Source organism: Eurytemora carolleeae, unplaced genomic scaffold (assembly GCF_000591075.1).
Source record: "Eurytemora carolleeae unplaced genomic scaffold, Eaff_2.0 scaffold848, whole genome shotgun sequence".
NCBI lineage: Eukaryota > Metazoa > Arthropoda > Copepoda > Calanoida > Temoridae > Eurytemora > Eurytemora carolleeae.
Window position 1 is genome coordinate 70,100 of NW_019396738.1, and position 14,606 is coordinate 84,705.

The 14,606-nt window shown below is 30.3% G+C and overlaps 1 protein-coding gene across 2 annotated transcripts; it reads right to left on the reverse strand.

Annotated features, from left to right (window-relative positions):
• Positions 1–5,011: 5,011 nt before the first annotated feature.
• Positions 5,012–14,178, reverse strand: LOC111707969 (protein crumbs). 2 transcript variants are annotated; one of them, XM_023481167.1, is made up of 10 exons: positions 13,940–14,178; positions 13,162–13,238; positions 10,119–10,150; positions 9,868–9,928; positions 9,223–9,291; positions 8,698–8,781; positions 8,229–8,313; positions 8,123–8,169; positions 5,801–5,920; positions 5,012–5,759 (listed from the first exon to the last, which is right to left on the reverse strand). In XM_023481167.1, the coding sequence occupies exons 4-9, from the start codon at positions 9,920–9,922 to the stop codon at positions 5,841–5,843; spliced, it is 420 nt and encodes a 139-aa protein (XP_023336935.1). In that variant the 5' UTR covers positions 9,923–9,928; positions 10,119–10,150; positions 13,162–13,238; positions 13,940–14,178; the 3' UTR covers positions 5,012–5,759; positions 5,801–5,840. The 2 variants fall into 2 exon arrangements, with proteins under 2 accessions (XP_023336935.1, XP_023336933.1); XM_023481165.1 differs by having other exon boundaries at positions 5,012–5,920; positions 9,868–9,923; positions 13,940–14,176.
• Positions 14,179–14,606: the final 428 nt, after the last annotated feature.

Consider the following 14,606-nt stretch of genomic DNA (forward strand, 5'->3'; position numbering starts at 1 on the left):
TTAGAGTTTAAGTTTAATCATAATTTGTATTATTTCAAGTTGAAAAACCGCCATATGTTCCCCTATTATTCAATACAAGAAGACAATGGGATATTTATATAAAACAGTAAATTACGTAACTATTTCACAAACAAACTGCTTCTAGCTTTAATTACAAATATCGTTGGAGTCATGCAGTGGGACCCATTATAAAATGTGAAAAAGGAAGACGACTGTTAAACACAAACAATGATTTTGGGTAATCAAATGCACATAAATTTTGGATTGTACAAAGACTCTGTTCAATTAATAAATTTATTTTCAATCAGCCGGTAAATCTAGCTACTTTATAGGACAAAATCAAATGCACACAAAAATTGCTTAAATGTCGTCTCCATATTCCATTGCATAAAACTATTTAAACTTAAATTACTTGTTCTTTAATTCTTAAATGTATATTGTTTCTAAATTGTTCACAAAAATGGCTGTAATTTTCCTAAAAGAAGGAGAAGAAGGAGAAGAAGGAGAAGAAGGAGAAGAAGGAGAAGAAGAAGAAGAAGAAGAAGAATGTGATTGATGTTCTCCTCGTATTCTTCGTGAACAGTCATATAATAATATTGTTTATCCCTCCATTCCAGCTTTTTCACATTCTTTTTATACGAATTTAAATTGGGATTTAAACTCGACTCAAGTTTATATAATGAACCTCTATGCTCATCTATATATATATATATTTTGCTTGTCGGTTTGTCTGTCTGTCTGTCTGTCTGTCCGTTGTTTGTATCCAAGAAACGTCAAAACGGCTGAACCGATCGGGTCCAAACTTTTTGTGGGACCTCACGTGAGCACAGGAAAGGCTTATGTGTGATTGAATTTTTAAAAATTTGCTAGAAACTAAATTCGTCTTTTAAAAATTTAAAAAATTCACAAATTCTTTTTATAACTTTGTCGAAATTTTTGTTTGTTTTTGTTTTACAATGTATACAAAAGAAAATGTTCACAATTGAAATAGAAGATGGGCGCGAAGCGCCCTAAAAGCAAAATAGATTATCAAGTACAATAGGTGGCAACAGAGAAATTAAACAATTATACACGACGTCACAAGTGTCAAATATAACAAGGAAAGCGAAATTTTATTACATATAGCTGATCATACGGTAGGACCAAATTTGCTGAACTTTTTTGAGGAAACCCAATTGGTAACATTGACATTAACATAGGAAAACTTTCTTAAACCACGCAGATTAAGTTAATCCACTTCTCTTCAGCTTGACCCGGTAAACGAAATAAGTGGTTCAACTAAGTCGCGTGGTACGAATATGTTTCGCTATTTATTAAATCTGGTCCCACTACAAGGTTGTAAAACTTTAAATATTTTATGGGTTTCGATTGACAAAAAAAACTAAAAAAAACTAGAATGACGTGGTATAAAATCTATAAGACTGTTTTCCTCTGTGCTTGTGAACTGTAGATAACAAGTAATGATACAATAAACCACTTCATCGTACCAAACTTCTCTCTCCTGGTCATGGGTTCAGTTATATTATGCTTTAATCATCTTCCATCTTTCTTTTGCCGTCAATCGTCAATTTTCAGCTTTCATTTTAATTCAATCTTCATAGATGAAATATTTGAATAGAAAATATAATAGTGTTAACAGATTCTGAAAAATAAACAATATATGGATGAAATATTTGAATAGAAAATAAAAATTGTTAACAGATTCTGAAAAATACACAATAAATGGATGAAATATTTGAATAGAAAATATAATAGTGTTAACAGATTCTGAAAAATACACAATATATGGATTAAATATTTGAATATAAAATATAATAGTGTTAACAGATTCTGAAAAATATACAATATATGAATGAAATATTTGAATAGAAAATATAATAGTGTTAACAGATTCTGAAAAATACACAATATATGAATGAAATATTTGAATAGAAAATATAATAGTGTTAACAGATTCTGAAAAACACACAATATATAGATGAAAGATTTGAATAGAAAATATAATAGTGTTAACAGATTCTGAAAAATACACAATATATATATGGATGAAATTTGTCATAATTTAACTTTTTTTGCTAATAACGTTTAGATTATTATGGCGTTAAATCTTGGAGACAATCTTATATGAAATGGGATGCTCTTGCAGCATTGATGACTTGATAAGATGCCTTTTTCACAGTTTAATAGTTTCTTATCTTTTATCTAAGAACGGGAGCAGTCTAATGTCATAAAGCCGGTTTTTTGTTCATTTTTAATTTTTTTCTTCAGAACTGAGAATAAGAATTGATTTGATTAAAATAAATATCCTAAAAGAAGCTGTCTACGGTTATTTTAAACAATATCATAATCCCAAGGTTAATTTAAGTATTCTCCTATAAAATTAGTAATCTATTGGCTTTTTTTATTTGGCATAGAAACAAGCTCACAATTGCAGTGAAACAGGCAGTACAAATTCCGTACAATAGTCTCTTTTTGGGTAATTTAACTTTACACTCTTAACTTGTTCCAGATATTAATGACACTCTGAATTCTAAGTGAACTATTCAAATTCAAAGAAAAAGAAATAAAGTACTTTACACTTTACTCTTAACTTTTTCCACACTCTGAATTCTATGTGTACTATTCAAATTCAAAGAAAAAGAAATAAAGTACTTTACACTGTACTCTTATCTTGTTCCAGATATCAATATAGACACTCTGAATTCTAAGTGAACTATTCAAATTCAAAGAAGAAGAAATAAAGTACTTGACACTTTACTCGTTATCTTTTTCCAGATATGAATGACACTCTGAATTCTAAGTGTACTATTCAAATTCAAATAAAAAGAAATAAAGTACTTTACACAGAGCTGAAAACTTTAGAATGGGATATCCTTAATCCTGATCGGATAATTAATCTGGAGATTAAAAATGAGTGGAGAACAAGCAATATTTAATCTCGAGATTAAGAAAAAGAGTGGATTAAGCCTTAATCCCGATATCCACCATTCTAAAGTTTTCAGCTCTGTACTCTTAACTTTTTCCAGATTTCAATATAGACACTCTGAATTTTAAGTTTAAATCCTTGTTTTTCTGGAGAAAAAGGAAATAAAACAACAAACAAAATGATTCCAAGAAGAACTTAGTAAACGACATTTTATGAAAAAGCTTGATGTGAAATAACGTCCTATTGGTCCTATTGGTCCTATTGGTTATATTGGTCCTATTGGTCCTATTGGTCCTATTGGCCCTATTGGTTCTATTGGTCCTATTGAACCACAAAATTGGAAAATAGATTTTTTTTGCCTTTCATAGAGAGTAATCTTTATATTTAGAACAATCTCTATTAAATGTCCTTTCTATGGAACGTCCTACATTTATGAAAAGTCCCATCCATGAAATTTCCTATCTGTGAAATTTCCTGTTTTGAAATGTCCCATTTATGAAATATCCTGTCGACTATGAAATGTCCTGTCAACTATGAAATGTCCTGTCAACTATGAAATGTCCTGTCAACTATGAAATGTCCTGTCAACTATGGAATATCCTGTCAACTATGAAATGTCCTGTCAACTATGAAATGTCCTGCCAACTATGAAATGTACTGTCAACTATGAAATGGCTTGCCAACTATGAAACGTCCTGTCAACTATGAAATGTTCTATATACTTGACATGTTTAATGTCTAATGTAGGTAGTCTTTCTATGAAATATCCCAAAAACCAAATAGATTATCAAGTACAATAGGTGGCAACAGAGAAATTAAACAATTATACACGACGTCACAAGTGTCAAATATAACAAGGAAAGCGAAATTTTCTCACATTAGTTGACATGTTTTCCAAGATTAAATAAAATAGTGTAAAAACAGAAACTAAAGAACACATAAAATTGCACTTATTTTATTGTAAGAAAAGCACTTTATTCTAAAATTAACACTATTATTGATGATTTTGTCGGACACAAAAACTGAATTGACACTTGTGACGTCAGAGTACAGCTGTACTGAGAGTGTACAAATTCTACGTTGCCATCTATTGTACTAGAATCTATTTGCCAAAAACTAAATGAGCTAAGATGCGCCAAAAATATACATACTGTGCACTTACAGTGGCCACTAATCACTAATAAAAGTATGTAACTATTATGGTTCGTTTATATTCTAGTATCTTTACTTCACAAATAAAGTTCGTCTGAAATAGAAGGAATTATAAATGTTAAGGTTTTATCTAATGTTTTTGTATTTTTCAGAGGTGGCACTGAGTTTTCTAAATTCGGATATGCTTAGAACTTTTACTTTCATTATTCCTCTCGTCATATCTAATATTTTCGTTTTCTCTCTGATTTCACCCCCTCCGTGCACACAACAGATGTTAGCATATTGATAGATAGATAAACGCACGTTGCAACGGTGTTTACAGCACTCAACTAATATTACAACTGTGCGCGTTCATAGGAAATTTTATCCTCGGCGATTTTATAGAAATCATTTTTAAATGTTAAATGGCAAGCAGGGGGGCAAATACAAGGGGCCGGAGGAAGGAGAACCCCCCCCCCGCTGTATACGCCCCTGATCGCAAGGATCGGTAGTGAAGAGATGGGTGGGGAGTGCAGGGGGAGATGTTAAAAGAAGGCTGGGGAGGGGGCCTAATAGTGACCATCACTTAAAAGGAGTTTTGCCGATAAATTATTATTGAATTGAATTTAGGCACATAATTTAATTTAGGTCAAAATACATTTTTATCTTTTACTAGCATTTTCATAATCCAGTTATAGGCAAGACACTTTTTAAAAAAAATCTTTTAATTCTTTTAATTTAATCTTGTTTTATGTCTCCCCATGAAGTTCGGAGATTTTATAGAATATTAAAATTTCGGACAGAAGTGATCGGGTTTTGATGATAAGGACTCAGCAAGAAACTATTAGTATTTCAAAACTAAATCAAAAATCAGTTGCAAATATCTGGCACCTTGGCCAATAGCTTGTAAAACAATAAAAAGAATTCTTTATTTCTGAAAAATGAAATCAAAGATTTAACGTAATTAACATATTTATTAAAAAGTAAAAACACTAAACACAAAGTACAAAAAACAATTTTTTAAGAATCTATTATTTATTACTATACATCTATTTACTGAATTGATAGACCAGAAAGTGATTTACATTGCAGCTAAAAGGATTTACAAACTCAGAATTTTTTCAATTTAAAAGTAAAAATTTCAAGTTGAGCAAAGTTTTTTTTTATCAATTAGTAATTTCTCGTGAATTTTTTGGTGGGTTTAAACCTCACAATGCCTCTTTACTTTTTCTTGGATCTGACCCCCTCCCCCATTCATGCAAGGGCTGAACCGTGTCCCTTTACATTCTCCTTTATTTTTATTTCGCGGACGATATTTTTTACAAATAAATATTTTTTTACAGTCTTTCAACTTTTGTTTAAAAGTGTCCAGGTAGCCCAGGATGAGTAAAAATCAAATTCGCAACCGATCAGTTATTTTTTATTTTTTCTGATTTTTGGAAGAGAAGCTGATATGAAACGTTTCCCAAGGGGACTAATCGTTTTCAATATTATCTTATTCCACTTTTTATGAACAATCTTCTAACATTTAAATATAAAAACAACTTTTAATTTAACTGCATCGTTTGAGGGAGGCGCACTAAGATTCAACGAAAGGCTAACAGTGCAGTTTATAGGGTATACGTTGGGTTGCAGAGGTCAAAGCATAAATTGTAAATATTTATGTGGGGGGGGGTAGTTTCTCAGGAGGTGTGGTAAATATTTATGGGGGCGGGGTAGTTTCTCAGGAGGTGTGGTAAATATTTATGTGGGCGGGGTAGTTTCTCAGGAGGTGTGGCTCCATCTATATCATTAGACACTCCAATGGATAGTTTTCTTCCTTCAAGTCTATCAGGGCGTTTTTACCCAATCTTTCTGGACAATCTGAAATAAACAAACATTAGATTTATGGGAAAAAAATATCCTAGAAGAAAAGTTGACAAAAAGTAAGAGGATTTTTGTTGGAAACCTTGATCGGAACCACTCTATATTTAAATAGTTCATTATCTTAATAAAATAATTACACTACGGATCCATAAAACTGTGGTATAGGAAGACGACATTTATGCAATCTTATAGAAATCCACAATAGTTTCGATTTATGCTTGTTGGAGTATTTAAAATCAACATTTGAGCCTTCAAAAATCGTTTTCAACAGTTTTATGGGTCAAGTTTTAATTTAATCTTATTTGATTTAAGGTTTTTTTGGTCACAAGGAAAACGTCTTATTTTACAGATTCCCCATACAATCCAACTTTTATCATTAGGTTTAAAATTTTACCCCATTTAATTTTTGTCAACACGCTCTTTAAAGGGAAGTCGTCGTTATCTTAATCGACCCTCCATTTTAAGAGGGACATGCACGATTTACAACAGTACACGTTAGTCGGAACAATATTGAGGAAGATAAAGTCGATAAAGTGTTTCTGATAATTTATCATTTATAGTTTCTGAAAATTTTATTTATAGTTTCTGATAATTTATCATTTATAGTTTCTGATAATTTTATTTATAGTTTCTGATAATTTTATCTATAGTTTCTGATAATTTTATCTGTAGTTTCTGATAATTTTATCATTTATAGTTTCTGATAATTTTATCTATAGTTTCTGATAATTTTATCTGTAGTTTCTGATAATTTTATCATTTATAGTTTCTGATAATTTTATCAATAGTTTCTGATAATTTTATCTACAGTTTCTGATAATTTTATCAATAGATTCTGAAAATGCTATCAATAGTTTCTGATAATTTTATCTATAGTTTCTGATAATTATATCAATAACTTCTGATAATTTTATCATAGTTTCTGATAATTTTATCTATAGTTTCTGATAATTATATCTATAGTTTCTGATAATTTTATCAATAGTTTCTGATAATTTTATCATAGTTTCTGATAATTATATCTATAGTTTCTGATAATTTTATCTATAGTTTCTGATAATTATATCAATAGTTTCTGATAATTTTATCAATAGTTTCTGATAATTTTATCATAGTTTCTGATAATTATATCTATAGTTTCTGATAATTTTATCATAGTTTCTGATAATTATATCTATAGTTTCTGATAATTTTATCTACAGTTTCTGATAATTTTATCAGAGTTTCTGATAATTTTATCATAGTTTCTGATAATTTTATCTAGTGTTTCTGAAAATTATATTAATAGTTTCAAATAATTATATCAATAGTTTCAAATAATTATATCAATAGTTTCTGATAATTTTATCAAATGAAAATAAACAGTTTTGATAACAAACACATGCATGATATATAATTTACACTTTATTAGACTTGGTGCTGTTGTGAATCGAATATGACACTATATCAATGGAGGTTCACTTGAAAGAACGTGTACAGTCCCTTTTAGAACAATTTTTTTTGCAAAGTTAATCATGTCTTTTTTACCATGTCGGGTTAATTTTTGCTTTTTTCGGTTCTTCTGGGAACATTTGAATTTTCAATTTTCAATTTTCAAAATTTTTTTTTGATAAATTCAAGAGAAACCTTAATGCACCAATTGAATTAAAAATGTCTCCCAAATAAACTAATTATTAATTCTAATTCCAATTTAGAAAAATGTAATAAGTATCAAAGTTTCCAAAATTCTTTTCTCGAAAAATGGTGCATAGGCTTTTAAAGCACTTACACCCACCAAGCGATTGAAAATGAGCTTTTACTACAAAGGATCCATCAATTATAGAAGTTTAGATCTAATTCTGCTTTCTTCATTAAATTTTTGTTATTATCTTTATTTTATTCATTTATAAAATTATCTACTACTTTAAAACTTGGCAGATACACTTCTTTCAATATGAATGGGACAATGATAGATCAATATAATTCACTCTAATTTTCAACGTTATGAAGAAGCAAGTTCTGTTTGGAATCAGCGGTACGACTTTGCAACCTTGCAACCACCCCATCAGCTTTATTTAATCAGAAAAATGCAAGTTTTTAGACTGAAATAAAATGAACTTCTGTTCCTTGTGAAATGGTGGTTTGTGTGTTTGTTTGATTTTGTTCCAAGTTATATTCCTATTTTTAACAGGGTCCTTCTATAAATAATTGTCTTTTTACCCAATTCACATGTTCTACCAAAGAATTTAGTTCCTGTGCACTCACACCTGAAAAAGATATATTTATAAAGGGGTTTTTAAAAATATTGTTTAAAAATAAAAACCACCTGTATCCGCCATATTTCAGCTGAACGCAGACGCCATTGTTTTTACATGGCTTTCTCAAACACATATCTCCACTTCCAGCCTCGGCTGAACAAATAATGAACTTCAAAATTATAAATTATAAATTATAAAAAGATCAAAAACCTTAACCCTACCTTTGCATTAAAAAATATGGTGTTGGCCGTAACTCTAACCTTGACCTTAACCCTGAACTTGACTTTAACTTTGAACTTGACCTTAACTCTGAACTTGACCTTAACTCTGAACTTGACCTTAACTCTGAACTTGACCTTAACTCTGAACTTGACCTTAACTCTGCACTTGACCTTAACTCTGCACTTGACCTAAACTCTGAACTTGACCTTAACTCTGAACTTGACCTAAACTCTGAACTTGACCTTAACTCTAACCATGACAATAAGTAAAACCTTGACCTTAACTTTAAGTTTGACCTGAACCTAAGCTCCTCACCTGTCAGCTGTTTCTCACACTCTTGCTTCGAATGGAATGGAAATTCCTTCTTGCAACCCATTCCACACAGGCACTCAAGCTGTCCTATACCATTACAATATTACTTTAAAATCTATTCCTGATAACTCGCGAGCATATTTAACTACAATTAGTTTAACGTGATTGAATACCCGTTCCTGCAGCTATACTATCCTGCATCCCTTGAGAAATACTTAGCTCTGATAAGTTTAGCGTTCCTGCAGCTATACTATCCAGCATTTCTTGGGACATACTTAGCTCTAGTTAGCTTAGCGTGAATTGTTACCTTTTCCTGCAGCTATACTATCCAGCACCCCTGGGGAGATACTTAGCTCTAGTTAGTATAGAGTGAATGGTTACATGTTCCTCCAGCTACTATCCAGCACCCCTCGGGACATACTTAGCTCTAGTTAGTTTAGCGTGAATTGTTACCTGTTCCAGCAGCTATCACTATTCAGCATTCCTCAGCACATGCTTAGCTCTAATTAGTTTATCGTAAATTTTTACCTGTTCCAGCAGCTACTATCCTGCATCCTTCGGATTTAACTGAATCCTGGCAGCAATTGCTAAAATCATCTAAATATTGTAGAATTTTAACATTTTTCTCAAAAAAAAAAAAAAATATAATTTTTTACCAAGTAAATTTGTTGAACATCAACTGAAAACAACCTGTTTACAGTCATAAAAAGGGAAAGCAAAGTTTAATTTCTGAAGTCCTAACCGTGACAAATACCAAATCAAAAAATAAATTTGCTTTAAACCGGTTGAGACTGGATTTTTGTTTCATTAAACAGGAGACTCTATTGAATCTTTAAAACTCATCAACTTTAAAATTTAAATAAAAAAGAATTTGGTCGTTGTTCATTAAATTATTTAAATTTATTAAACTTAAAAAGGTCGTTGAAAGACAATTGATATCAAAATGGTGAACATCTTTGATATTTCAAAATTAGATTATTTGATCTAACAGAAAGCAGAGTTTGAAATATCTAAGATCCACGACATTGGGTTGCTAAAATATAGCGATTAAAACATGATTCCGATCATTTGTAGATAAAAAGTCTTAACAATTTTGAACCGAGACAAACAAAGTCAAGTTAAACTTATTTCTGAATTGAACTAGATTTGAAAAATATATTATTATTGGTTTACTTATTATGGTAAGTAGACAGATGAAAGTGAAAATTGTTCTAAGCTCCTGACCCATCCTAAACTGAAAAATATAAAATTTTTAGAAAAATAAATTAAAAATAAAGTAATAAAAATTGAAAATTAGAAATAAAAATAGAGATAAAATCACTATATTACCAAAAGCCCTCACAAAACGGGAAAAATACTACAATAAGCGTATCAAATATCAAATAAAATATTTGTTTAAAACTTAAACATTTAATGTTTCTCACCTTTTTAGCTCACCTCTTGGCAGAACTTCTGGCTGAAAAACACGTTAAATTAGTTTCCCTTTTATTCTCTTTGCAGCCAGTAAACAGTAAATAAATAAATAGTTAGTCAATTGTCAATTCTCGGAAACAGATATGAGAGAGAAGAAATCAAATTATTTTCAGACAATTTTTTTTATTTTATATATAGATACCTTCAGCTATATAATGTTTTATATATAGATACCTTCAGCTATATAATGTTTTATATATAGATACCTTCAGCTATATAATGTTTTATATATAGATACCTTCAGCTATATAATATTTTATATATAGATACCTTCAGCTATATAATGTTTTTCATTTAGCTATCTCTTTTGCAAATAAAATTCATCAAAAAAATTTTTTTTCACAACTCATCTATGCAAACATTTCAAAATATAGAAAAACTAGAAATTCAAGGCGCTTCGCGCCCTTCTTTCTAGCCTTAGAGGGCGCTTCGCGCCCATCTCCTAAATTAATTGTGAACATGTTCTCTTTGTGTACATCGTAAAACCAAACAAAAATAATTCGCGGATTTTCACAAAAAAATTCGCGGATTTTCAAAATTTCAAAAAATTTAATGACGATCGAATTTTGATGGAGACAAATATTTGAAATTTTGATGATTCATAAACCTTCCCTGGAGTCCCTAGATGTCCCACAAAAAAATTGGGCCCGATCGGTTCAGCCGTTTTGACGTTTATTGGATACAAACAGACAAACAGACAAACAGACAAGCCAAATTAATATATAGATTATTTTCTTTTATTATTCAAAACTTATCATATTATAGAAAATATACAGAATATATATTTTTGTTGGATAGAAAATATACAGAATATATACTTTTGTTGGATAGAAAATATACAGAATATATAATTTTGTTGGATAGAAAATATACAGAATATATGCTTTTGTTGGATAGAAAATATACAGAATATATAGTTTTGGCAGAATAACTTTTCTCTATCATATAAGTTATAACATGAAACCAATGTTTTTGATTACGAAAAAAGGGTACTGCAGTTTCTTGTAGTAATGTAAACAAATGATATTCAACAGAAAAATAGCAAAAAAAAACAGATTTTCTATCGCTTAAATATTCGGTAAATAGAAGAATTCAAAAAATAAAATAAACCCAATAAACTAATTTTCAATAGTAATCTTCCTGTTCACGCAAACGTTAGATTTAGAAGCAAAATTGAAGCAAAGCTTCAAGACAAGACTACTACCGACACTTTTCAGGGTGACCAAACCTGAAAGAAGTCACATTTATGCTGAGATATTTATAGGTCGTAAAATAATTATAGCACTAAGATATCTAAATCCAGTAGAGTTGAAAACTCTTGTATTGGATACCCTTAATCGTGATTACTTTCGACACTTTTGATCTTTTGCTTAATCATCTTTTTAGGATTTTCCTGCTAAATTGCAACCAATGAGAGTTGCGCAAGCAAAAATTAAAAAAAACTTGCTCTTCTAATTGGCTGTTCGACTTCTACAATTAACACTCTGATTGGTTGAATTTTATACACTTTCCGGATACAATCTATAGACTAAATTAATCTTAAGATTTTTAGAGAGGAGATCAAGCTTTGATCTCGATATCCACAATTCTAAAGTTTTCGGCTCAGATCTCTTATCTTTATAATAAAGTTCTTCGCTGATATATACTTTTTCAAAATGGAAATTTCTTTTAAAAAATGAGAACTGACCGGAATGGCCGGTCAGGGTCAACATGAACATAGATAAAATAGATAACGAAACATAGATAATAAAGATCGTACTAATCATGGTAGCATAATTCATTACATCCCTTGAGGGTTTAACCACCACAGGATATCGAAGGGGAATTAATTCGTATATCTGCATATGCTTGATCCCGAGATTAACAGCACAAAACTTCCAACTTCTGAATACTTGATCTCGATATCAAATGCGGACACTTTTAAATTTGAAGATCAATGCTTGATCCCTTAGCTAAAGCTATCCCTGCAGAGCATGACCATCACTTGACATCGTTTAGGAATGAAATTGATCTGCATGTCTGCTGGAAAAGATTGATCAATCAATGCTTGATCTCTTAACTAAAGCTATCCCTGAAGAGCATGAACATCACGTGACCACGTTGAGGAATGAAATTGATCTGTTTGTCTGCTGGAAAGATGGATCAATCAAAGGTTGATCCCAAGATTCCCAACTGCACAAAAGTTTTGACATCTGATTACACTATGGAAGCTCTAACGTAGATTTTGCATTTATTTTCGTTATAGGTATTGTAAGATTTGAAATAGAATCACCCCCTTCCATCCCCTAACTTCTATCTCCTTAATTTATAAAGATTTGAAGTTAATTTAACTTTTCTAATTAAGATCTTTCCATTAGATCTTAGTTTTTCATTCTTTATCTCCTCCATCTATGCAATATAAAAAGACGGATATAGAAAATAGTAGGATTCAGTTATATAATATATGAAACATAATTTGATTTATATAAGACTAGCTGAAGGGCCCGGCGTTGCCCGTGAAAAAAAATGTAAAAACAAATTTGATTTTTTAGCCAATAACCTCTGAGTGTCCACAAAAAGGTTCAGCCCAATCGGTCCAGCCGCAACATATATATATACGAATGTCTTGTTTTATTATATAGATAGAAACTATTTATCAATTAAACAAAAACAGAGATGTCTTAATTTTGTTAAAATTTTTAAATATCATGCGTCACACTTATTTTCTATATATATTCTGCTGAATGTATTGTTTTCCTTTTCTCCTTCTCCATCCATCGGTTTCCAATAAAATTTATTGTATTTTATCAATGATTTGCTCAGCAAATTAACATTTCTTTATTCAGAGCACATGCCCAGCCATAGCTTTAATTATTAGCAAGTGCCATTTTAAAATCTGCGTGCATTGTGAGTAGCAATGTCTAGAAATAAGTTTAAATGTTTTTGCAACAAATAATTTTAACATGGCTCTTTGTCAGAAAATATTTGATCTGAAAGTTTTGTTTGTATATCTACCTGACTTTTTATAGATTAAAGTTGAGAGCAAACATATTTTTTACCAGTCTCGCACGCAGCATGTGAGAACTAAGTATCTGAAATATTGAACGGAAAATTAAATTCTATGCTATCATAAAACGATCGTTTTGTTTTTGTATTCCTTCCCAGGGTTTTATTAAACTTCAGGAGTTTTTTTTTACAAGAGTTTGTACTTTCAAGATTTTGTCTTTCATAAGTTTATCTTTCATAAGTTTATCTTCAGAAGTTTATCTTTCATAAGTTTATCTTTCATAAGTTTATCTTTCAAAAAAGAAAAGTTCAGTGCATTAAACCATGCTGTTTTATAGGAAATTATTTATGTCCTATCATGTTGGTTATAAACCTTTAGTCCATGTCAATCCAGAAAATTGATCCTGGAAAAAATGCGAATTCAATTTATAAAATTAACAACATAACGTTGCTGCGTCTTTGAAAAGGAAAGTTGAAAAGTTTGATTTGGCAATCAAATAAATTGCCTTTTTCACACTTTGCATGGCGCCAGATCAAAACAAGCGAAGCTACGAAGTCACAAAGTCGTCCAAGAAATATCGCATAATATTTACTTTTTATTACGTCTAGATTTAGCCGATGAGGATGGAAACTTAAAAGTAATTGTTTTTAATATATTTTATGAAAACAATTTTAATGGATATTTTTTATCATATTTAGGTTTAATTAGTATAAAGAGTTCTTATTTAGAATCGACATTTGATGCTACCTGCTAGCCACGTCACATTCTAGGAAACCTTGATGCTACTTGCTAGCCACGTCACATTCTAGGAAACCTTGATGCTACTTGCTAGCCACGTCACATTCTAGGAAACCTTGATGCTACTTGCTAGCCACGTCACATTCTAGGAAACCTTGATGCTACTTGCTAGCCACGTCACATTCTAGGAAACCTTGATGACGGAAAAACATATATGTTTAGATTTTTAATAAACGTAATAGTTTAATTATTAACTGTTTTAATAAAGTTTGATATTATTAAAACTTGCTATCTAATATGTTTGAAGTGTAGAAAATAATGTGATTAAAACTTGCTATCTAATATGTTTGAAGTGTAGAAATAATGTGATTAAAACTTGCTATCTAATATGTTTGAAGTGTAGAAAATAATGTTATTACAACTTACTATCTAATATGTTTCAAGTGTAGAAAATAATGTGATTAAAACTTGCTGTCTAATATGTTTGAAGTGTAAAAAATAATGTGATTAAAACTTGCTATCTAATATGTTAAAACGTAAAAAATAATGTGATTAAAACTTGCTTTCTAATATGTTTAAAAACGTGGCAAATAATGTGTTTAAAACGCACTGACTGATTTACTTAAATCTGTTTGATTTGACAAGAGCTAACTTTTATGTTTAAAACATTCTAATTTTTACTTTTAGAACGGCCTAACTAAATGTTTGACATTGC